The sequence below is a fragment of the Scardinius erythrophthalmus genome (genome assembly GCF_964197995.2).
Source record: "Scardinius erythrophthalmus genome assembly, chromosome: 23".
NCBI lineage: Eukaryota > Metazoa > Chordata > Actinopteri > Cypriniformes > Leuciscidae > Scardinius > Scardinius erythrophthalmus.
The window spans coordinates 9,972,196-9,998,508 of NC_138243.1; the positions used below are offsets into that span (position 1 = coordinate 9,972,196).

At 40.0% G+C, this 26,313-nt stretch overlaps 2 protein-coding genes across 2 annotated transcripts; both read right to left on the bottom strand.

Moving 5' to 3' along the window:
• Positions 1-10,273: 10,273 nt before the first annotated feature.
• On the bottom strand, positions 10,274-12,051 carry LOC308683758 (fish-egg lectin-like). Its single transcript, XM_081354467.1, has 6 exons — positions 11,916-12,051; positions 11,758-11,819; positions 11,394-11,621; positions 11,062-11,273; positions 10,724-10,848; positions 10,274-10,621 (listed from the first exon to the last, which is right to left on the bottom strand). The coding sequence occupies exons 2-6, from the start codon at positions 11,813-11,815 to the stop codon at positions 10,477-10,479; spliced, it is 768 nt and encodes a 255-aa protein (XP_081210593.1). The 5' UTR covers positions 11,816-11,819; positions 11,916-12,051; the 3' UTR covers positions 10,274-10,476.
• Positions 12,052-16,912: 4,861 nt separating this feature from the next.
• On the bottom strand, positions 16,913-18,600 carry LOC308683617 (fish-egg lectin-like). Its single transcript, XM_081354147.1, has 6 exons — positions 18,466-18,600; positions 18,307-18,368; positions 17,946-18,173; positions 17,614-17,825; positions 17,295-17,422; positions 16,913-17,197 (listed from the first exon to the last, which is right to left on the bottom strand). Exons 2-6 carry the CDS (start codon positions 18,362-18,364, stop codon positions 17,053-17,055), a joined length of 771 nt encoding a protein of 256 aa, XP_081210273.1. The 5' UTR covers positions 18,365-18,368; positions 18,466-18,600; the 3' UTR covers positions 16,913-17,052.
• Positions 18,601-26,313: the final 7,713 nt, after the last annotated feature.

The window sequence follows — 26,313 nt, forward strand, 5'->3', positions numbered from 1 at the left end:
TGCTTATCCAATGCCGCTTATTCATGACATCCTGGAATCACTGGACGGCGCCACTTGGTTCAGCACATTGGATCTGCAGTCAGGATATTGGCAGGTGGATATGGAGGAAAGGAGTAAAGAAAAGACAGCCTTCATCACCAACCAGGGACTATTTCAATTCCGAGCCATGCCATATGGGCTCAGGAATGCCGCTGCCACATTCCAGAGGCTTATGGAGAAGGTTCTGGCAGAATTGAGAGGAAAATTCTGTTTCGTATACATAGATGACATTATCATCTATTCACGATCCTTAGAGGAACACACCAAACACTTGAACTCCATAATGCAACGACTGGAACAGGCCTCTCTTACCCTTAACATGAAGAAGTGTCACTTCTTTAAAAGACAGTTAAAGTTCCTTGGGCACATTGTCTCAGTGAAAGGAGTGGAGGTTGATAGGGAAAAGACTCTTGCTGTTGCCCAATATCCTCTTCCCAAAGACCTCAAAGCTCTCCAACGCTTTCTGGGATTAGCAGGGTGGTACCACAAATTCATTCCCCATTTTGCTGACATCACTGCCCCTTTGAATCACCTAAAAAAGAAGGGAGTAAAATGGGACTGGACTTCTGAGTGTCAATCAAGCTTTAATACCATCAAACAAGTGCTACAAGACCCTCCGGTATTGACGCAGCCTGACCTCAACCAATCTTTTCAGGTGCATACGGATGCCAGTGATGTAGGGTTAGGAGCCATTCTCACCCAACAAACACCGGAAGGGGAAAGAGTAATAGCTTATGCTTCTAGGACCTTAAGAGGAGCAGAATTAAATTACTCTACCTCAGAAAAAGAGTGTTTGGCAGTGGTCTGGGCGGTGGAAAAATGGAGGCATTACCTTGAAGGGAGTCAGTTTGACATTTACAGCGATCATGCTGCTTTAACATGGGCTTTCAATAGTCCCAAAACTTCCTCACGACTAACCCGATGGACTCTTAGGTTGCAGCAATTCAACTTCCAAGTACACCATAGGAAAGGATGTCTCAACCTAGGTCCAGATGCCTTGTCTAGAGTCTGTGAACCTGAGGAGAGAGAAGACGCTCATTGTATGACCATAACAACGACGAGGTGCTCATCAGACATACCCCACACCCTAGCAGAAATTTCACTAGCACAAAGTACTGACAGCACTGTTGCTCACCTGAAGTCAGACCCCAAAGTCAGAAAGGTACAAGACCAACAGATTACCTTCGAGGTCCAACAGGGAGTGTTGTATCGTCGGGTACCGTTAAAGAACAACGGAGACAAATTCCAATTGGTTGTTCCTCAGGTATTAATTCCAGGCTTCCTACACTACTTTCATGACAACCCCCTAGGAGGACATCTGGGGCGACTAAAAACACTATTGAGACTCTTGGAGGTGGCTTGGTGGCCGACTGTCCGCAAAGACGTCTGGCAGTACGTCAAGGAATGCAATATCTGTCAAAAGTATAAACACGACAACACTAAACCCAGTGGTTTTTTACAGTATACCCAAGTGACAGAACCAGGGCATACATTGGGCATGGATTTGATGGGACCCTTCCCCAGCAGTAAGAAACAGCACACATACCTCCTAGTGATTGTAGATTACTACACCAAATGGGTAGAGATGTTCCCCCTTAGGGATAGCAAGACACAGAAGATTGTTAAAATTCTAAGGGAAGAAGTTTTCACTCGTTGGGGGGTTCCCAAATACCTGATATCAGACAGGGGAGCACAATTCACCTCCCACATACTGGCTGAGTTATGCAAGACCTGGGGAAGTATCCAAAAACTCACCACCAGTTATCACCCTCAGACAAACCTGACAGAGAGAATAAACCGGACATTAAAAACTATGATTGCATCATATGTGGGACAATACCATCAAGCCTGGGACCAGTGGTTACCTGAGTTAAGATTTGCTATTAATACTGCACACCAAGAAACCACCGGTAGAACACCGGCAGAGTTGATGCTTGGCAGACAGCTTCTCGGACCGCTGGAGAGGTTAATCCTCAAACCCCCCACACCAGACCAAACCTCGTACAATCTACTGGAACGACAAAACATCATTGCAGAGGAAGTAAAGCAAAGAGTGGGTGTGCAGCAAGCCAGACAAGCTAGATATTACAATTCCCATCGGAAAGATGCGCAGTTTCAGCCGGGCAATCTAGTCTGGATAAAAACTCATCCTCTCTCTTCTGCCTCTAATAAATTCTCTGCTAAGCTAGCGCCCAAGTGGGAGGGACCAGCTGAAATAATGGAAAAAATGGGGCCAATAAATTACACAGTTCGTTGGGGTGACCCACCTAAAACAGACATTGTAAATGTGGTTAACCTGAAGCGCTGGTTCGGACGATCTCCTCCGATGCCGATGGCTGGGGGGGGGGATCTATGTAGCGTGGCCACATAAGGGGAAGTATATTTATAGTAGATCGACCTTTGAGTGATTGGTTGATCATTTTGTTTTATATGCTTTCTCTTTTGTCTGTATTGTCTCCCTAACCTGTATGTGTTGTTGGTCTGGATCTCCCGTCTCGCGAGATGCGTTCCGAGCGAGATGGGTTGTCACGTGATTACACGTCACCCAAACAGGAACTGAGAGGGTGTTTTTAAATATATAGGACCGGCATACCGGCGATCGGGAGCGCGCTCATTCATTCTCGATACGGACACGGTCGTATGTGGATTACCTGTTTTTTTGCCTGGCTGTTTTGGGAGCTTGGATTGCCGATCCTTTGTGGAGTATATCCGATCTTTGGAGTGTGGATTACTCAACCAGGGGACTTTAAACAGCTGGAGACACACAGATTCTGCTCACGGATTTACCATCCTTGCCGGTGAGGCTGATCTGACTTTGTACATAGTACACGCTGGACTGAGTGACTTCCACACACACACACACACACACACACACACACACCCACACACACACACACACACACACGAACCTTTATTCACGAGTGTGAAATTGGTTTACTGGGTTTATACTGTTGTCTTATAAATACACTTTGGTTATTTTTTTTTTTGCTATTCGATTTGTCTTATTTTGTGTTTATTACTCCTCCATTCTTTTTGATTTATTCCAACGGGACGACGGTTCTCCTTTTACAGTGTAAGCTCCTCTTAGTTGCTTAGGGGAGTGTTACAAGTATGCTGTTGTATGCTCCATGTTATAAACATCTTGGATTCTTTCCCTCCATTGTGCAACCGTTGGAGGGTGTGGCTTCAGCCAGGAGGCTGTGATTACCTTATTCGCTATTAAAAGAAGGATTCTCAGCAAACATGTTTGGTTATTCTCTTCAAGGTCAGCTGGCAGTATCCCCAGCACAAAGTATGATGGTTCAAGAGGTAGATCAATACAAAGACATTTTTTTATTTCTTTTTGTACATTTTGCCAATATTCTGTTATCTTTGGGCAGTCCCAAAATATATGAGTGTGATCTCCCACCAAGCCACAACCCCTCCAACAGTCGTCTGAATTGTTACTCCATTTTGATGTTATGAATGGAGTTCTAAAATATCTCATTTTAATTTTCCATCCAAATTCCTTCCAGTTAGGACTACTGGTTACCCTGTGTCCTTGACTGCATGAAGTTTCCCACTGCTTATCTGTAATTATTGTGTTCATTTCTAATTCCCATTTTTCTTTAATATCTAAATTATTTCCTTTAAATTCTTCCTGCAATATTTTGTAAATATGTGAAATGAATTTTGACTTCACTATTCCTTCTGTTATTGATATGAAGAAGCACTCTATTTTTGTTGGTAGAGAGCAGAGCCTTTCCTGTTCTTGATGATTTTGGAGGTAATGTCTAATTTGTAAATACCTAAAAAAATCTTGTTTTGGTAAATCATATTTCTCTTTGAGCTGTTCAAATGATTTCAAGGCTGCTACGTCAAACAGTTGGTCCAAAACCACTAGACCCCTTTCTGTCCATTTCAGGAAACCCTTGTCCAGCCTAGCTGGGGAGAACTCACAATTGTTTGCTATCCTTATAGCTCTGGAAATAGTCATGGGAAGTTGTAGTTTTTTCCTCACAATTGACCATATTTTTAAGGTGTTTTTACTCCATACATTAGTAATCTTATTTTTCCCCCATACGTCTTGGTTTAGGAATGGGATTGAATCTAATGGGAAATTTGGGCATTTACTCTGCTCCATTCCAACCCATATAGTGTCAGTGTCTTGGGACATCCACGCAACCATTGATCTCAGTTGGGCTGCCCAATAGTATGTTTTAAAGCTAGTCAAGTCCAGGCCTCCATTTTTCTTTGGGCAAAATAGTCTTTTAAATTTAAGTCTGGGTCGCTTTCCTTGCCAAATAAATTTGGATAGCCATTTATCTAATGTAGTAAAGGTGGAGGCAGGAACATATAAAGGTAGTGATTGGAAGAGAAAGAGCAACCTTGGTAAAATGTTCATTCTTATAGTTTCTATTCTTCCTATCAGGGAGAGTGGAAGAATTTCCCATCTAGTAAGGTCCGCTTTTATGTTGCCCAACAATTTACCGTAATTGGCTTTAAACAGTTTTGATAGGTCTGTCGTTATGATAATTCCCAAATATCTAAATCCTTGCGACCAGTGGAAATCAAGTCTTTCTGATAAATGGGTTGGCCAATGTCCAACTAGCATCATTGCCTCAGACTTAGATTGGTTGATTTGATAACCAGAGAGTTCTCCATATTTTTTTAAGGTGTCTAGCAGTGCAGGGACAGAAAGCACTGGATCCCTTATATAGGTCAGGATATCGTCTGCATAAAGAGATACCTTGTGCTCCTTATTTCCCATGTCTTTTATGCCTTTTATTTCCTCATTCTGTCTTATAGATGCTGCCAAGGGTTCAATATTTATAGTAAAGAGCAGAGGGCTAAGACAGTCCCCTTGCCTCACCCCCCTCTGTAGATCAAAGAACTCAGAACAGCATCCGTTTACCCTGACACGAGATTTTGGATTTCTGTAAATAACTCTGACCCAATCAACAAATTTTGGGTGGAATCCCATTACTGATAGCGTTTTGTATAAAAAGTCCCAATTTACAGTGTCGAATGCTTTCTGTGCATCAAAGCTTATTAACATTGATGTTTGTTTGTCTCTTTTAGCACAAGTAATTATGTTTAGGGTTCTTCTTATATTGTTGGCACCCTGTCTGTTAGGAATAAATCATGTTTGATCTGGCTTAATCAGAGTAGTAATATGTTTTTGAACTCTATGTGCTAAAATACTTGTCAGTATTTTCTGATCATTGCATATCAGGCTTATGGGTCTATATCCTTCACAGAGTGTTGGGTCTTTCCCTTCTTTATGAATCACAGATATAATAGCCTGTGACCATGTCTCCGGAGGGTTGTTCTTAGAGAGGGAGTATCTAAACACCTTGGTTAGTATGGGCGCAAGGTCTTTTATGAAGCATTTGTAAAATTCTCCAGGAAGCCCATCGACTCCTGGAGATTTGTTGCTTTTCAATCTTTTTATAGCCTCTCTTATTTCTGTTTCTGTAATTGGTGTTATCATCTGTTTAGATGTTTCTTCTGATAATGTGGGGAGATTTAAACCAGTGAGGAAAGTATCAGTATCCTTTCCTGATGTTTGTAATCTTGGTTCTTTGTATAAGTTTTGGTAGAATGATGCAAAGGCATCTGCTACCTCTTTGGGTTGAGATACCGTTCTACTCAGTGTAGGATGACAAACCTTGCATACAGTACGATTAGCTTGAGCTTTACGAAGTTGAAATGCTAGAAGGCGGCTAGCTTTATTCCCCATCTCGTAATATCTCTGTTTAGAAAATCTTAAAGCCCCTTCCGCTTTATATGACAGGAGTTTGTCTAAGGCTTTTCTTGTCTCCTTAAGTTCTGTAGCAATGTTGCTCAATCTTGTGGTTTTGTGTTGTATCTCTAAAAGCTTTATTTTATTTTCCAAATTTAGTTGTTCCTTAAGTCGCTGTCTTTTTATTTTTGATGATATCTGTATTATTTTTACTCTCATAACTGCTTTTGCTCCCTCCCACAGAATTGAAGGATTAACTTCACCATTATCATTGATCTCAAAATATTCTTTTATGGTTTTGCTTAACTCTTCTACTATTTCAGAGTTATTCAGCAGTGATACGTTTAACCTCCAATATCTGAAAAAAGAGTGCATGCCTAGATCTACTTTCAGCACAATAGGTGCATGATCACTCAGAGTTATAGGTTCAATGAAACAGTCTGTTACTTTATGCATGTATTGTTGGGGGAGACAGAAAAAATCAATCCTTGAGTAACTATTGTGGACATTAGAGAAGAAACTGAAATCTTTCCCTTTTGGGTTTTTAGCTCTCCATGGGTCGGTAAGACCCAATTCAGACATAAAGTTATTTAAGTTTTTTGTTTTGGAGCACTGAGATCCCTTCTCAGTGGGCATCCTATCCAGTTTCCCATCCTGCACTGCATTGAAGTCCCCTCCTATTATTAATACCCCTTTTGCATTGCCTGCAATGATGTTAGCGATCTCTCTAAAGAACATTGGATCATACTCGTTCGGGGCATATACATTTAGTATGGATACCTTGTTTCCTCCAGCAGTCCCAACCACCATGACATAACGACCTGATTTATCCTGTATCACCTTCTCTGCATTAAAGGCCAAGTTTCTGTTGATTAAAATAGCCACCCCTCTTTTTTTCCCATTTGAGGCACTATATACTAAATTAACCCATTCTCTTCTTAATTTTATATGCTCACTCTCTGATAAGTGGGTTTCTTGTAATAATGCAATTGAGCATTGAATTTTTTTGAGCTGATTGAATATTTTCTTCCTTTTGATAGGATGGTTTAATCCATGGACATTATAGCTTACTACAATCAGTTTATCCATGTGGATAACAGTATCCCATGATTTTTACCTTTATAGTAGACATTAAATTTCCAAATGTAGACCCATACCCGTGTTTACAAAGCATCTTATGTGACTGCTTAATTGTAAGAATAACATATAACTTCCACCATTGTGGAGAACAAGAACTCACAAATACAACAAGAAGAAAAAAAAAAAAAAAAAAAAAAAAACTTCCAAAAACCCGACTGTTCTAACAAGCATAAACACAGTCTCAACAAGGACAGAGAGTTGTGACCGGTCTCTCTGGGGATGTGCACACAGTGCTGTTGCAACTAACGTATAGCTTACACGATAAGTTGCCTGTAATATGGCCTAATGTAAACTCCGACGGAAAAAATAAAAAAGTAAAATAAAGAATAGAAGAGAGAAAAAAATAAATAAAAACCGCTCAACTGAGGAGAACCCTTCCTTTCCTATTAGCTAGCTATCTTTAAATAATAAAACTAGCCAAACATGTGTTACAGGGTAAATCTTTTTTTTTTTTTTTTTTTTTTTTTTTTTAAATCACTTACTCACAGTTCAGTAATGTTTCATTTGTTTATCGATGGCCACCATGGAGAATGCTCTTCAAGTCCGCGGTGGTCATTGAATTCGCTCTGTTTGACGTTGAAGTCTCGGTCCATTTGTTTTTCAAAAGTTCCGCCTGTAGTGTCTCACGTTTGTTCAATTGAACCTGGATACCCAACTCTCCGAGCGTTGCGGCCGCGTCTGCGAGGGTCGTGAAGGTCTTCGTTCCAGATTTCAGGTGAATTTTCAGCTTGGCAGGAAATGGCGATTGAGCTTTGATGTTCTTCTCCTTAAGCAATTTCATCACGTCTCTTACTTGCTTGCGTTTCTTCTGGATGTCTGACGTGTAGTCCTGGTCAAAGAAAATCCTCTGTCTGTTATATGGCACTCCTCCGCGGTGTTTCCATGCTTCTTGGATTACCGTTTCTTTGATTCTGTAGTCCAGAAATCTAACGATAATGGATCTCGGGGGGCTCGCTGCGTCTTTCGGTTTCATAGTCAGTGAGCGGTGTGCTCTCTCTACATTTAAGTTGAGCTCTTCTGGTAATGTCAGTGAGGTTCGAATGAGATCATTTACGAAACTCAGCATATCTTTGTTGGTTTCCTCGTCTTCTTTCACGCCGTATATGCTACGTTATTCCGTCTTGCTCTGGACTCAAGGTCTTCACATTTTGCAGACAAGCTGGCATCTCTTTGTAGCAAGTAATGAAGGGCTCGCTCGTTTCTTTGCGATTTATCTTCTTCATCACTCAGCCTCTGTTCGTATTCAGTCACACGCTGTTCTAATTTCGTCATCCTTTCGTCTACTTCGGCCAGTGCGGCTTCTACTCTTGCTAAGGAGTCTTTAGTGTCTTTAGAGGCTTCAGCGTGCTCCTTTCTTAGTATTCGCAGCTCGGCTAGCACTGCCGCCATGTGCTCTTCTCCTCCCTCGTCCTTTTGGTTCGGTTGTTAATCTTTTTTCGACGCTTTACCCTTCTTATCCGTATCTTTTTGATTGCAGGCCATTTCGATTGATTATTGTGAGTGTTTTTTGCAAAAAATAAGGTTTATAATTAAGGTTTGGCTAGTTTTTACAAATTCTCCTCAGGGAGCTTAAAAATCAGGCTGCCGCCACAACCATGACGTCACAGGAAGTTCCAGATATATATTTTAAGATGAAAGAATGCGGTTTTACAGATACTAGAAACGTGACTTTCAAATGAAAGATTGGAATCTAAGAGCACACCCAGGTTCCTAACCGACGACGAAGACTTAACAGAGCAGCCATCAAGTGTTAGACAGTATTCAAGGTTATTACGTGCGGAGGTTTTTGGTCCAATAATTAGAATCTCTGTTGTTTCAGAATTAAGTAGGAAATTACGAGTCATCCAGGTTTTTATATTAGCCATGCATTCTGTTAATTTTGTCAAGTGGTAAGTTTTGTCAGGGCAAGAAGAAATATACAGCTGAGTATCCTCAGCATAACAGTGAAAACTAATGCCATGCTTCCTAATGATATCACCCAAGGGTAGCATGTACAGAGCGAACAGCAACAGTCCTAGTACTGAGCCTTGATCGATATGACATCTCTTCGTTTACTGCTACAAACTGATAACGGTCAGATATTTAAACTATGCCAATGCAATTCCACTAATGCAACATAATTTTCAAGTCTATTTAAAAGAATGTTGTGGAAGATAGTGTCAAATGCAGCACTAAGGTCGAGTAACACTAATAGAGAGATACAAGCACCATTGCTCCACGATCCAGGCCCACCACTGCTCCATCATCCAGGCCCACCATTTCTAGACCATCCAGGCCCGCCACTGCTCCACGGCCCAGGCCCGCCTTCTAGTTCTGCACTTGGATCCCCTACATCATTGTTTTTGTCTGCTTCCATGACAGCATTGTTAAATTGTGTAAATTAGTTTTCAAATAAGAAAGTTTTCTCAGTTTGGGGTTTGTCAACATTATATCTGAAGAGTTACTCCTGTATATTCTTTGTTTCATTAAAGTCTCTTGTAAATCGATCATTCTATGCCACTTCAGAATCAACTACAGAGCGCCCGTGCCGTGACAGTTTAAAAATTGGTGCTGGAATGACTGCATCAGAGTGATAATGTCATCTCTGTGATTCAGTCTGCAGATGGATCTGTGAGGGGACCATTTCAAATCAATCTTAACATAATCAAGCTTTTAAACAGCTGCATTTGTTTAGTTAGGGTCAGTCATTTTGAAAGTTGTAATCAAACAGCTTTTTTTTTTTTTTTTACATTTTTAATTTTTTTTTTTAAATGTTGGAATTTGTTTACATTTTTGTTAAAAAGTTAATTTGGTAACTCTGTATATGTATGTGACAAATAAGGTTTTTAACACCACAGAATGATGTTGTGAAGCCGTAATCTTCCACTGCTTTTGCTTTGGTATAGTCTAATAACATTTGCTGATTGTGTACAAATGAGAATTAAGAAATATTTTCACTTCGTCACCTGCTTCCGCGCTTCCCCTGCCTTTAAGATTAAACAAATATCAAATATTTATGAAAAATTTAAATAAAAACGATAAAGCCATTGTGTCGAGCAGGACGAGGCCGAGGGCTGTGAGAGAACGGCACAAGGCCGGTGGCGGGATTACTGATGAGTGACGCACTGGTCTTGTATCTCTCACAGAGGAGCAGAAGCATAAAAGGAGGAGCAATGACAGTGAAGGACGAGAGAGGCCAGGCCTGGACTCTTATGTTTTATTATATGTGGCAGCAGTCGTCCGTGACGTGCAGCTGCCTTTACTTTTGTATTTGTTTATTTTATTATTAAGTCTTTAAATGTTAGTCCTTAGATCTTTCAATAATAACTTCCTGCAACTTTTAAAAGTATGATAAACTATAGAAATTATAGACAAAACATGTTTTCTAATCAGACAAGAAATAAAATGCTTTCTCAGTTGGAGAACCACTGAACAAAATGATACACAAACATTGATAAGATGCCATTATAATGCTTTATTGATTCAAGAGAGGAGAGATTAATCAAACTTTTAGATTTGTTAATAATGACAGATTACTTTGAGGTTTCTGTTAATGATTGGGCTCCTCTGTTGCTGCAGTGACTCATAACAGACTATAAAGTACATCTACGGATGGAGCCGTCAACACAGACGACCCACAGAAAGCCCAGGTCAAAGCTCGCATGCTTGTGGCCATTGGGACAGGCAACCATCGAGATCCAGTCTGTGCCAGCGGGGTTGGATCGAGTGACACCAGTTCTGCAAAATCATAATTTCTTTAATGTAGCATTTGATTTATATCAGAAAATTAATAATCACTTTTGTTCATACAGCGTTTAATATGATGAAGGTTCTGGTCACCTTTGGTACAAGTTCCCTTGAGAGTTGACACCAAAGACACTGCCATCAGTTGCTACTTCAATCATGGACAGAAGTCCAGGAATATTCACAAAGCCGGACCCAGAACAGGAATTACTAGACACATCCTGCACCAGACCCAAAGAGACACAAACCAGTCAACCATAATAAAGTCACATGAAATAAAGGTTTGCTGCTTCCACACCAGTTTCTTTATTTAGTTATGTCAGAGAAAAAAAAAAAAAAAAAAAAACCAAACGTGTGTGTAAGGTCTAGTTTGTTAAAAACCTGGTGTATTTAAACTTGAACTCATGCCCTTGTATTTAACATTATGACATTACCTTCAAGATGTAGATTTGGTCAGCGCTGTTCACTCCCCAACAGCTGTACGGGCCACAGCTGTAATACTTTAGCTTTCCATTAATTGAAACCCAAGGAATACTGCTGGATGGCCATTTGTTATTAGCATCCATATTTAAGCAGAATATATTATCGTTCACATTGACACCTGAAATGATCTGATCACCTCCAGCATCCACCTGTTTGAGAAGGCCTAACAGTACAATCAACAGGTTGGATGAAAGATTAATTTGAGAATAACAATAAGATAATGTCTTAAAACAAATGAATGACAGATTAAGCATGTATTGGTCTCTGTAATTTCTCTTTTCACCTGGAATCTGCACAAAGCTGCTACCCTGCACCTTGAAGATCTTGTCAGCTGCATCCACCCCGAGCAGACCAGCAGGACCAACACTGAAGTGCTTTAGAGATGTGCAAATCTTTCTGAAGGCATTAATATTTAGGACAAACGCTTCATTTTGATCATTCACTCCAACCACTAAACCATATCCAGCATCTATCTGCTTCAGGGAGCCACTCATCACTTCACAGTTTAAAGCTGTGAAAACATGGAGCAAAATGAGTACAAATAGACACTTTCACAAATGAATTATATACTGTTATATAAAACACCATCAAAAAAAGTTTTTTAATGATTTATAATATATTGATGTTATCAAATCACATTAGCTTACCCAGAGTGGGAAGGAACTGGCAGCTGAAGAGTAGCAGGACGCTCTGAAAAACCTTCATTGCTCTGTTCATAACATAAATCATTTAAATATGTGAGTTCAATAGGAGTAAGGATAAAACATAATGAATATTAAATTAACATTAATTAAAGGAAGACAACCTTCTATTGATAGACCAGAATTCAGCAGTCAGTGTGGATTCTTCTTTTCTGCAATACAAGTATTAGAAATCTGCATCCAATGTTGACAAACGCTGTTGAGGGGTCATTTAAATAGCTGAAATATGTTGCCTGATTAGACTGGGGGCTGATATGTTGCCTAATTATGCCGTTTGTTTCTATAGTTACATATTGCTGTCACCTGCACCTAGTTTAGTTCCTTTGTTTGCACAGTGTTATACTTAGTTCAATCTCTTGTAGGTTGTTGTTTGGACATGTAAACCTGGCTCAATTGGCCCAATGGAGGCATCTGGTCAGCAGGTGAAGGTTTTTTGTGTGTTACTGTCTTTCCTTGTGGCAAAGTATTTTGATTAAATGAAATACATTTTCATTTTTAAATGAAAAGGTTTTAATGATATATGTTCATCATTAAATGTGAGCGAATGTTTGACTATTCTTTTTAACTCTTTCCTGAAAATAATGTCACAGTCCGTTAGAATAAAAATCAAATGTTTACAATTTATGTCAGGTAAATGTATAATGCCAATTTCATAATCAGTTCAAAGATAATAGATACAAAACATCAAATGCTCTGGAATAAAGAGAGAAGATGCGAACCTTGACATTAGGAAATAAATGAATCGCCCTGAGCCTTTTGCTGCATTTCATTATATAGACAGAAACTTCTTTCACATGGAAACATCTGCTAACAATGGCAATTTGCATTCAGAGTTTACACCTTTTGAGAACAGAATGCCATTTGCCTGGAAGACACACCCTCTTTTGTGTACAAGTTATCCCTAAAACTCTTAATAACTTATTACCTTTTGGTTTACTTCTTTGGGAATGAGACATTTGTACCAGTCGCACTGAGGCATTTCAAATGATAACAAACATGTATAATACTGTATGATAATTATTCACATCAAACCATATCGATTTTTGGGTGAATTTCAGGTGATCTCAGCATGAAAGAGAGAGAGTGGGAAAGACATGTAGATTAAGATTATTCTGAGGTGAGACTTGCGTCTCGAATGGTGATGCTACCTTCACGAGAGTGATTTCAAATGTTAATTTCCTTTGTTCTCTCAGAGAGTAGCCCTCTCTTCCAGTTCTTCCAGTTTTTCCAGTCTTACAGCTGTAGCCCAGGTGGGAATCTGTTAGAGGTTTTAGATCTAAATAGTTTTCTACAAAGTTGTATACAAAAATGTATAAAGTTTGGTTTAAATGTACTGTGGAAAAATGTGTTTAGAGATAACCTAAGGGCCTGTTATTTTTCTTTCTTTATAATGTGATTGGGTACTTTGTGAATAATAACCTATCAGATATGAGGAGGGGCGGGACGAGAAGCGGAAAGGGAGGCAGAGAATGCACGAGATAGGAAGGAAGACAGATGTGAGATGTCGGCGAGACAATTCTCTGGAAAGTGTAAATTGTGTGAAAAAATGTATGTATTATAGTTCATCTCAAGGATATTAGAGTGGACTTTGAACTGAGTTACTGCTGGCCAAGCGTGACAGCGAAGTTCGAGTTTATTTAAAAGTGCGTCACAGGCATACACGCACGAACCACTGGCGGCGAGCCAGTACATTCGGCGTGAACCGTCTATGGTCGCGTTCATTGTGAAGGAGAACGGCAACGGATGTTATTTCGGAGACTTTGGTGACTGGAGTCCCGTGAACTGCTGAACGGAGCGAGATACCGCGTTGGTAAGCGTCCGAGCCGCTGGATGAATGGTGCACTGCTGACGGCTGTTGAGTGCGTCTCGCGACGGTGAGATGGATTCCGATTAGGAGCCCGATGGACTGTGACCGATCGTGATTTAATAGATCCAAATCTTCAGCAAAGGTACCTATTTTGTTTTATTTTATTTGTGGCTCAATTGAGTGAAGCGGCCGTGTGTGTTTTTGGCCTCTACGAACCCAAGCAGCGGAACAGGCCTGCAACAGAAACTAAGGGGTATTTAAAGAATTATTTGCCGGCTTAGGAGGTTATCTATTTGTTTGAAAACTTTTATTTGTCTCCTTGATTTTATTGATTGTTGATTCACATGTGAATTTCATTTGAAAGAGAAAAGGACAAATTTTTTTGTCTTGACAGAAGTTTTATTGAAAAGAATAACACAGTAGGCTATATATTATTTTTTAGTTTTTTTTGTTTGTTTGTTTACCCAATATTGACAGATAATTCAATTTAATTAATTACATTTAATTTGGAGTTAATTCTTTGTATTGTGGTGAATTACATTTAATTTTTCCTTTTGGTTTGGAGTAAAATAGATAGCAGCACAAATTAAACTAAACCCATTATATTAAAGAACTTGGGCGTCACCCATAAAAATTCCCATTGACAGGAAGGGGACGTTACACAGCTATCACCCTTCACCGTCTGTTAGGGAGGCAGAAGAGGAAAAGGACATCTGCCCCGTGCCAGCCACGGACCCCAAGCCACAGCACACTCCCGCTATGGAGTCAGAGCCAGCCACCATGTCCATCCCGGAGCCTGAGCCAGTCACCATTTCTGTCCCTTAGAGCCTACCGCCAGATCCATCCGAGAGTCAGTGCTTGTGGCCCAGTCCATCCCAGAACCAGGAACGGATTACTGTCTGATTGATTTGTAGTCTGCAGATCCATGTCTCACCCTTTTCTTCACCCTCGAAATCTCTCCTTCTCTGCCGGTCCTGTCCGACTATATAGACTATCCGCTTCCGCCCAGAGTCCTCCCTCCTCCAGTGGTCAAGCTCTCCAGCTCTCCGGCTCCACCTCAGGCTTCTCCACTAAGTTCACAAAGGTTTTCACGGCTGCAACACAAAATGAAAAAAGTACACTGATGCTAAGTGCACTCTAAAAAAAGATGGTTCTTTAAAGGTTCTTTACACATAGTAACAGTTCTATTTAGAACTGTATCGTCCTGAAGAAGCCTTTATGTGATGAAGTTAATGGTTCTTTGTGTTCGAGTTTAGGGTTCTTTATTCCCGCCTTTTTGTTTTTCAAATCTGTAACTGTCAGTCACCTCATTACTTATGTTCTGGAGCTCAGCTACAACTACACAAACTGACAACAGACTCTCAACAGGTAAATGATTTCTTTCTTAAAATGTCCATAAAGTATAACTTTAAAAATTGTGGTTTCTTCTGCCCCGAGGGAAGGCCCGGTGCTGATGTATCCAGCTCTAAGGAGGTGGATGTGCTCAGCATCGAGGCAGGGAAGACCAGAGACTCGCCACCTCCCTCTCCGGCCTATGAGGAGCTAGTGGAGGTTGTTACTCATGCCGTTGCCCAATTAAATTTAAGTTAGCTGGGCACCAAGGTGTCAAGGTCTTGGAGCGAACTGTTTTCTGCTATTTTCTGCTATTTTTTTTCCAGCCCTCAAGTGTCTAACTAATAGTCAATTATGGGGCTTAATGAACACATTTATGGGTGGAAGAGATGCTTGTGATCTACCTCTCTGAGGAACAATCGTCCATGAAGGCCCCGACATTACACACCAAGCTGTGTAGAACAACTTCGGATTTGGTGGGTAAAGCTTATATGGCAGTGGATCAGGCTGGTGCATGTCTGCATACAATGTCAATATTACATTGGGTAGATGGGGCCATAGATGGGGGCTAACACAATGCTAAATCATAAATCAGATGTATGTACAATAACACTACGATGTCCAGCAATTGATTTAAAATTTGAAAGATATGAATAAAAGTGATGTTAATTCAGCCAGCGCACATACCTGTATTTTCTTCCTGTTTTCAGTCGAAGTCCACAGTAGTCGATTGTCGAGTTCATGCGCGATAACCTATGCGCGTGAACTCGACAATCGACTACTGTGGACTTTGACCGAAAACAGGAAGAAAATACAGGTATGTGCGCTGGCTGAATTAACATCACTTTTATTCATATCTTTCACATCTACTGCAGTCAGATTCACCCGTGTTAACTCTAAAGGAACCACTCACATGGCTGGGCACTTGTAATGACACATCAAGGATGTTAAGAGGCTAAAAGCAGGTTTAAAACTTGCCCCATTGAAGTCAACAGGGTGCAAATTTTAAAAAGAGGATAACACGGTGTAGGCAACACCGATTTTTGACGTTGTTCTCTGTACTGACAGCACTCCAAATTTACAAAAAAATGAGCTCAATGTTAAAATTGACCGGAGTTCTCCTTTAACATTTTTATTAAAAAGTCTTTTTGGTAACTCTGTATATGTATGTGACAAATAAGGTTTTTAACACCACAGAATGATGTTGTGAAGCTGTAATCTTCCACTGCTTTTGCATAGTCTAATAACATTTGCTGATTGTGTACAAATGAGTATTAAGAAATATTTTCACTTCGTCACGTGCTTCTGCGCTTCCCCTGCCTTTAAGCTTAAACAAATATAAAATATTTATGAATTTAAAAAAAAAATATATATAAAGCCATTGTGTCGAGCAGGACAAGGCCGAGGGCTGTGAGAGAACGGCACAAGGCCGGTGGCGGGATTACTGATGAGCGACGTGCCGGTCTTGTATCTCTCACAGAGGAGCAGAAGCATAAAAGGAGGAGCAATGACAGTGAAGGACAAGAGAGGCCAGGCCTGGACTTTTATGTTAGTTTTATTTTATGTGGCAGCAGTCGTCCGTGAGGTGCAGCTGCCTTTACTTTTAGATTTGTTCTTTTTATTATTAAAAGTCTTTAAAATGTTCGCCAGTTTCCACCTCCTTCCCACAACAACAAACTGGGTTACAGCCATTAATATACAAATTGCTACATTAGTGTATGTTTATAGAAATGAATGTGACAGAAACAACAGAAGTTAAACAGATGAATGTTTGCTCTGTTGAAGCTGCACAAAACAAGTTGCTAGTTTGAATCCTTAGATCCTTCACTAATAACTTCCTGCAACTTTTAAAAGTGTAATAAACTTAGACAAAAACATGTTTTCTAATCAGACATAAGAAACAAAGTGCTTTTTTTCTCAGTTGGAGAACCACTGAATAAAATGATACACAAAAGAAACAGATAAGGTGCTATCATAATGCTTTTTATTGATTCACGAGAGGAGAGATTAATCAAACTTTTAGATTTGTTAATAATGACTGATTACTTTGAGGTTTCTGTTAATGATTGGGCTCCTCTGTTGCTGCGGTGACTCATAACAGACTATAAAGTACATCTACGGATGGAGCCGTCAACACAGACGACCCACAGAAAGCCCAGGTCAAAGCTCGCATGCTTGTGGCCATTGGGACAGGCAACCATCGAGATCCAGTCTGTGCCAGCGGGGTTGGATCGAGTGACGCCAGTTCTGCAAAATCATAATCTCTTTAATGTAGCATTTGATTTATATCAGAAAATTAATAATCACTTTTGTTCATAGTGTTTAATATGAAGGTTCTGGTCACCTTTGGTACAAGTTCCCTTGAGAGTTGACACCAAAGACACTGCCATCAGTTGCTACTTCAATCATGGACAGAAGTCCAGGAATATTCACAAATTTGCCGGACCCGGAACAGGAATTACTAGACACATCCTGCACCAGACCCAAAGAGACACAAACCAGTCAACCATAATAAAAGTTACATGAAATAACGGTTTGCTGCTTCCACACCAGTTTCTTTAGTTATGTCAGAAAATCAAACGTGTGTGTGAGGTCTAGTTTGTTAAAAACCTGGTGTATTTAAACTTGAACTCATGCCCTTGTATTTAACATTATGACATTACCTTCAAGATGTAGATTTGGTCAGCGCTGTTCACTCCCCAACAGCTGTACGGGCCACAGCTGTAATACTTCAGCTTTCCATTAATTGAAACCCAAGGAATACTGCTGGATGGCCATTTGTTATTAGCATCCATATTTAAGCAGAAGATGTCATCATTCACATTGACACCGGAAATGATCTGATCACCTCCAGCATCCACCTGTTTGAGAAGGCCTAACAGTACAATCAACAGGTTGGATGAAAGATAATTATTCTCAAATTAATAAGATAATGTCTTAAAACAAATTAATGAACGATTAAGCATGTATTGATTTCTGTAATTTCTCTTTTCACCTGGAATCTGCACAAAGCTGCTACCCTGCACCTTGAAGATCTTGTCAGCTGCATCCACCCCGAGCAGACCAGCAGGACCAACACTGAAGTGCTTTAGAGATGTGCCAGTCTTTCTGAAGGCATTAATATTTAGGACAAACGCTTCATTTTGATCATTCACTCCAACCACTAAACCAGATCCAGCATCTATCTGCTTCAGGGAGCCACTCATCACTTCACAGTTTAAAGCTGTGAAAACATGGAGCAAAATGAGTACAAATAGACACTTTCACAAATGAATTACATACTGTTATATAAAACACCATCAAGAGTCTTTAAGTGATTTATAATATATTGATGTTATTAAATCACATTAGCTTACCCAGAGTGGGAAGGAACTGGCAGCTGAAGAGTAGCAGGACGCTCTGAAAAACCTTCATTGCTCTGTTCATAACCATAAATCATTTATATAAGCGAGTTCAATATGAGTAAGGATAAAACATAATGAATATTAAATTAACATTAATTAAATGAAGACAACCTTCTCTTGATAGACCAGAATTCAGCAGTCAGTGTGGATTCTTCTCTTCTGTGATACAGGTACTAGACATTTGCATCCAATGTTGACAAATGCTGTTGAGAGGTCATTTAAATAGCCGAAATATGTTGCCTGATTAGACTGGGGGCTGATATGTTGCCTGATTATGCCGTTTGTTTCTATAGTTACATATTGCTGTCACCTGCACCTAGTTTAGTTCCTTTGTTTGCCCAGTGTATTTATACCCCCAACTTAGTTCAATCTCTTGTAGGTACTTGTTTGGACGTGTAAACCCGGTTCAATCGGCCCAATGGAGGCATCTGGTCAGCGGGTGAAGGTTTTTGTGCGTTACTGTCTTTCCTTGTGGCAAAGTATATTGATTAAATGAAATACTTTTTCTCATATGCATTAACTCGTTATTTAATCTGACTCCATAAATGAAAATGTTTTAATGATATATGTTCATCATTAAATGTGAGCGAACCCATATGAAAAAAACCTGCATGCTTCATATACAGCAGCCATATATCTTCCTTACTTAAATCGGCCAGAATTATCTGCTGTGTTTCATATAAGGCCAATACATGTCATATACAAAATCAGACCGATTATGGCCCATTTCATACTAAATAGCATACATAGAACTTGTAGGGGATTTTTGCATTATATATGAATACTGTAAAAAGTATTATATTTACATGACAAAAGTAATGTGTATGGTATTAGTAGAAAATAACTGATATTCATAAATAAATCATTTAAAGTTCTTATATTGAATCATATGCTAGTCAAATTAAAGTCATATAGAATTTATACACATTTTGTGTCATTTGTTTATGTGTTTCATACAGATTTCATGTTTTGATGACCAACATCTGATTCACTTATATGCAGTTGGCAAATTTGAAATTGTACAGTGCAGAAGCCGGTTCGGGGATTATTGTCAGAATATCACTGATCTTTATGAAGACTATTAATTTTCCTACAGAATTTGAAAGAGCAGTTGAAAAGCAATGACATTGTAAGACCGTGTATTTACATTAATTGTGAACTGTCTGGGCCTGTTGTTTGTGAACAAATCATAACATATTATTGCAAATGAACAAAGTTGAGTCAAATATGTTTCTAGAACAGTGATTAAAATGTTGAAAATTGACTGGAATATATTTTTGTATATGTGACGAACTGAGGTGGTGATGTACTCTAAAAACTTTTAATATGATTTACTCATTTTTTTTGGTGAAACATTTTTACACTTAGAATATTGATTACATTTTTAAGCAGTGGAATCAATTACATACACTGCATTACCTGAGTAAATGTAAGTAAAACAAATTAAATAGATCTGAGTAACTGCATTTGGTACATTAACAAATAAAATTGAAATAATTGGGGGGGAAACATTTAAAAACAAATATTTATGAGTAATATTTACTGTGTTTATATGCGAGTAATATTAACTTTTTTATTTCCTCTAAACCTTTGTAAAAATATTCCATACAACAACTGGTATAAATACATAACATTGGCCTTTATTGTCATGAGTAGCCTACAGCAATTCAGTTATTTATAATAAGTTATTTTATACTATTTTTAACATGTATAGCCTACAATATTGCCTACATTTAAACTCATGTAACAAACATTTTCGAAGTAAAAATGAAACATTTAGGCCTAAACATTCAAGTAATTCAAGTGTAATCAACCGGTCTGTTATCCAATATCCACCAGATCAGCGCTGGTTCAAGAAGGGTCTGGCTGCAGACCCATGCTGCGTTCCAGTCCACTTTTAGACACGCACTTGCGAACTTCCCTAAGCACTTCCCCTCGGGGGAATCCCTGCCGCCATTTTGAAGTGCGTTCCACTTCGTGAAGTGGACGAGGGAAGTTTATATGGACAGGCCCTTGTTCCCTCGATTTTGACCGAGGGAGCGAGTCTACTTCAAATGTACACTTCAGGCACCTATATGTCCCACAATCAGGCCCGGCGTCAAGGGGGGGCTTGGGGGGGCTTAGCCCCCCCTAAGATGATCTCAAGCCCCCCTTGCGGTGATCTGAATGATGATTATGTGACTGAGCGTTCGTGCAGGGTTCGCCTAAACACTTTATGAATAAGATAACAATAAACGAGAACTGCCTGAACTGTTCTTTACTTTAGGCTATTAAACGTCTTTTCACACACATGTGAGAGGAAAATCCGAAGACCGTGACACCCAAAGTACGCAATGCATGACCTTAATTGCCTATCTACTAGCCCCGAGGTTAAAATGCATTGCACACATAGAACGAGCGCCAGCACATCCAGAATTAATGTGCATATACACAATCAAACATAAGGTCTGTTAATTATTAGGCTACTTTTATTATCAAATCAATATTAGGCTACAATTAATTAGCCCCGCAATAATCTCATATAGCGCATCACTGCATAACCGACGCGCAGCGATGAAGATGTTATATTAGTCCTCATTTAAAAAACAACGTGTTTAACATGAAATAATTCTCATTTTTTTCACCATGGGCCACAAGAGAAATATTAAGAAAATAAATTAAGGTTAGGCCTATACGTTATCAGCACATGTTAAGTAGATTCAGCTCTCATTGGTCAGTTTTTAGTTTCACTTTCTATAGTGAAAAATTGAATGGGATTTGATAGTACTTCTCCACCGACATAACTCACCTTCGCTCAAAGTGCTCGCCTTCATAGTTTAAAACGCAAATATGTCAAATGTTGCGACGTGACGTTTTTCTTTTTCAACAATTGCGCAGAATGATGGACAACAATCACATTTCGCCGCGATATCCCCACGAAATATTTCCAATCACATTTCGCGCACGTCTTATTAACCCCCCACCCCCCCACCCCCCCGTCGTCACGCAAGCCCACCTAAAAATTGTAAAAGCCCCCCCAAGTAGTTTGTCCTGGACCCGGGACTGCCCACAATGCAGTACGATTGTGACGTCACCACAGATCTCGTCTAATCACCACCACAACAGACAACTCTATGATATATTAATTCGATTTTTTTTTATTTAAAACAACCCATACACACATATAAACATTTGGATGCTGCATTAAACAAATTCTTAAAGGGAAAAAAAATGTAAATAATAAATCAACTCCACAGCTGATTCCAAGTGATCAAGGGCTTAGGACGTTCCAGTTCAGCCCATTAGAGTTTCCGCCAGTAGTGGGCACTCGTGCAACGTAAGCAATGACGTACATCCGAGTGAACGAGACGGAGGGAAGTTAGCAAGTGAAGGGCATGACAATTTTGGACTGGAACGCAGCACCGGCTGCACTTGCACTCTCAGACTTGCACCAGAGAATGTCTAATAAGGGGAGAAGTTTCACTCTCAGTAAACTTCCGGCTTCTGAACTGGTTGCAGTTCCACTCTGGCTCCATATGAGGGCGCTCACAGGACGAGTGCAGAATGAATGGAGGTCTATGGCGCTATACCCATCAAAATCCACTTTTCTCAGGATATAATTTTTTGTCTAGTAATTTGAATGTTGTATTCGAAAGGAGATGCAAAGAAATTACACATTGCTGGGTGTTAGATTTTTAGAGTCACATTTGCTTTAAAAAGCCTTTTAAAGTGTCAATGACGTCATACACATCGTACGACCAGAGAAAACCTACAATCAAATCTGAGATTTCTTAATGGCAATCGGATGAAAGACACAAATTTAGCCGTCTAGCCCCATAGACTCCCATTCATTTTGTACTTATGGGCGATCGCCCCCAGTGGAACTCCGGTGGAACTACAACCAAAATTTGGTACAATAGGACTTAATAGGGAGTGGGAAGGCTCTCCGTAGACGGGCTCTGCTTGCACTCTCAGACACCAGCGCTTCCTCTGCAAGTGATGTCACTTGCAATCGACGCATAGTGATTCGTGTCGGATTGAGAACAGCTCCCAGTGTCGTTCAAAAATCGTTTCTATACCATAGGAATATACATATAAATAAATATATATCGTCGCTGTCGGGCGGAAACCTCTTATGTCCAAATTTTGTCAATTTAATTTTTTTTTTTTTTTTTACAAATCGATGCTATTGGTCAGTCCCCACGTGGTTCTGTTATTTTTACAAATTATTAACCAATCTAAAGTGTTGAAAATAGCTAGAGAGCAAATCTCTTAACTCCATTGGACACTTCAACTGTCTGAGAAGAGAATCCTCGTAACTCCACCTCTTCTTCACTCTGTGGCATGAGCCTCACGGCATTTTGTCTCCTCAGGATTGAAAGTCGCAACGATTAAAGAAATCCTCGTCGAGCAACACGTAAAGCAAGCCTTAACTCTGATTTATCTGTGTTAAACTATGATATCAGTTATTGATATATTTTAAATGTCTCCTTATTACTAGGCTTATTATTGCTAGGCTTATTATAAGTTTATATGAAGTTTTAAAATGTATCTAATATAATACTTGAATTGAATTAAATGTTTTGGATACCAGCATTAAATTATTGTTTTTATTATTATTTTACTGACTCGAAGTTGGCACCGTGTAAGTTATGTAAAATACCCCAAGTAGCAAGGTTTTAATTTATGGGAGAAAAAAGGGCTGTCTAAGTTACTGGCGCCAAGTAAGCATATCTTTGGATAACTCTGTATGTTTTTTAGACAATAACGAGTGAAAATAGTTAGGTTAGATACATTTGAGTAGGCATGTTTTGTTAAAAATCGATAGCTGTAATGCTTCGGTGCAGAAGGAAGCCCGTGAGCCACGAAGGTAAGTTTGCATGCAGATTAGGCTAATTTCCGCCTATTAGAGTTACCTCATCGTTTTTTGTTCTGCTTCACTTATAGCTCTTACACCTTCAAAATGGAGTTTAGGAAGATGTATGTAACCACAGTCGTTAGCTTAGGTTAACTATTGAAGCCTTATCTCGTCAAAAGGCTCAAAGTGACCGCAGACTTTGATGAACACTGCTGGCAGCAGCGACGTCTGTGTCCGTATTCTAATCAATGACAGCGTAACCTCGTATCTCCCTGCTCGTATTTCCGATTAAACATAATTTTGGGGAAATGTTGTGTTAATGTTGTTACACAACAGTATAGACCCCTTTTGCGCCGACGTCACAGTTACGTCACGGCGCTAGCTGGAGGCAAAACAAACGGAAAACTGGAGGCGGCCAATACAAACCAGCACAGATTTGCAGTAGGGGTAAAATCTCTGCGTGGCAGGGGGAGCTGCCACTCCACCTGTCACTCAACCTGTCACCGCTAGAGGCAGCTGCCACTCGACCCTTCACCGTTAAATGCGCCTGCCACTCGACCAGTCACGGATATATGTGCCTGTCACCGCGCCTGCCACTCGACCAGTCACCGTTATATGCGCCTGCCACTCGACCAGTCACGGATATATGCGCCTGCCACTCGACCAGTCACCGTTATATGCGCCTGCCACTCGGCCAGTCACGGATATAACCAGTCTCGGCACCTTAGAGTCGCACCTGCCACAAGATCTCTCACTGTTTTCATCTACTAGACACTCCGATTGATTCACGAGAGCACACAGACAGTGCAATCCTGCTCTTATTTACCTTTTTGTCATATTATCTTATATTTTATTCACTAATTTTGCCCGTAATGGAGAGCGTTTCTTGGCTACTAAGTGTCGCTCCGGCCACTATAGCGTCGCACCTGCCACAAGATCTCTCACTGTTTACATCTACCAGACACTCCGATTGTACATGTGCAAACAGACATTAAAACACTGCTCTTATTTGCCATCTTATCTTACATTTTATTCGCTCTTTTTGTCCATAATTGAGCGCGCTTGTTGCGTCGCGCCAGCCTCAAGATCTCCCACTGTTTTACTGGCTGATACTCCGATTGACATGCTGAAGCGAAAAGCAGACGAAGAGTCTTCTTCACTACATCGATTTGTTTGTTTTATAGGCTATTTTATTTCATTTTATTTACAGAATTGCAGAATATCAATATTTAAGGATGAGGTCTTTGAATTTGCATGAGTCTGCACATTCAGGCAAAGAACAAAATTTTATTTTAATAATTAAAAAAATAGAAATTAGTGCATGGGGTTTTACCAATCGGTGACTCTACCAGTGGCCGTTAAAAAATCAACACCTGTATGGCAAATCCAACACAAATGGACTCATATACTGAATTTAGATTGTGAAATTGACAGCATTTTAATGATTAATCTAAAATATTAAAATAAAAGAGACACAGCAATATTTTGGACTTACAATTGTTATTTTGACAGTTTTTCACACAAACATCTAATGCGAAAGATGGGAGATAGGACATTACTTGGTTGACACAATCGTAATTTCTACATCAGAATATCGATCACAAGTAGCCTATATAACGATACCAACTTTAACGATACAATGTTTAATAATTCCAAAAATAAACCGTTTTTTTAATTTCCTGAAAAAAATAAAAATAATATTTACTGCTGGAAACATATTTCCGGTTAATTTGTGTCGATTGCAAGTGACGTCACAGGCAGAGGAAGCACTGGTGTCTGAGCGTGCAGGTCTGAGAGTGCAAGTCTGAGAGTGCAAGTGCAAGTCTGCAGCCAGACGCTATAGCTGGGTTTCAGTCACGTGATTATTAGGACGCACATAACTTACGTTAAAAATCCACTTTTTACGGCGTTGTTCTGTGAGCTTTTTACATTTCTCACCTTTATGAGTGACAATCTTCGGTACTCTATAAAAACCCTTTCCCTTTTCTCGATTAGAACGATTGGAGCAGCCGTAAACTACATAAAACATTGGCATTTTTTCACTTTCACCTCGGCTATTTCACTTCCTGCCCCTCATCTGAATTTCACGTTCTCGCGATGCAGCAGTGTGACGTCACGTGAAACCAACCTATTGGCTGGTTCCCGTGCCAGAGATGGACTCGCCTCTGCGGGGGAACCTCTAATGGTGCGTTAACATCGGACGCGAATAGCGCGTCAGGCGCGAGTGATTTCAATGTTAAGTCAATGCAAAGACGCGTTACGCGCGTAAAAAATTCCTGCGGCGCGAATGAGGCGTTTAACGCGGCATGGTAGACGCGAATTCGCCTCATTCGCGCGTCAAGTTCGCGCGAATGGCGCGAATTGAGCGTCTGGCGCGTTAAGCGCGTTACGCGTGAATGATTTTATTAGTGCTTTTTGTGCATTCACGCATTTGACGCGAATTCGCGTCTGCCGCACGAGTTGAAAAATCTGAACTTCTGAGTCAATTCGCGCCGCGTTAAACAATCAGGAGCCTGCTTGCTGCTGTCACGTGGTGAACTGACAGTTTATAAAGTTATTTTATGTTTGGGTTAGGGTTAGGGTTAGCCACCACTAAAATGACTAAAATGCACAACAAAGCAAATCTTTCACATAAAAACTCGATTTCAATATGAGAAATACTCATTTTTTATTGAATGCTATTTATTCCATATCTATTCTAGATTATATGAAACTTTATTAATCTAATGTAAAGACAACAAACACAATTTAGTGTATAAAAAGTTTTAAAAAAAATCACAGGACAGGTTTCACTTTTGGAGGCTGGCTCCATTTATTATCAAAACAAAAATAAATGACAGATTAGGTGGGTGCGGGCGAGGGTGAACCTCGTGCCGGGCTGTACAGCGCGGGCTCGTCAGGCAGCGACCACCACTCGAGGCCGAGGCTTATACGGCCTACGCTGTCCTCGTCAGCGTCCTCACCGTTAGGTCCACCAAACCTACCTCCTGGAGCAAATTGTGAAACTCCTGAAACCCTCCGGAGGGTTTGGTGGACCCGAGTACAGCGACGATGTCCCCTAAGCAGCTGTTTCTGCTCTCCAGAGCATATACGAGCGGTGACTCTCTCGATTAATGCTAATG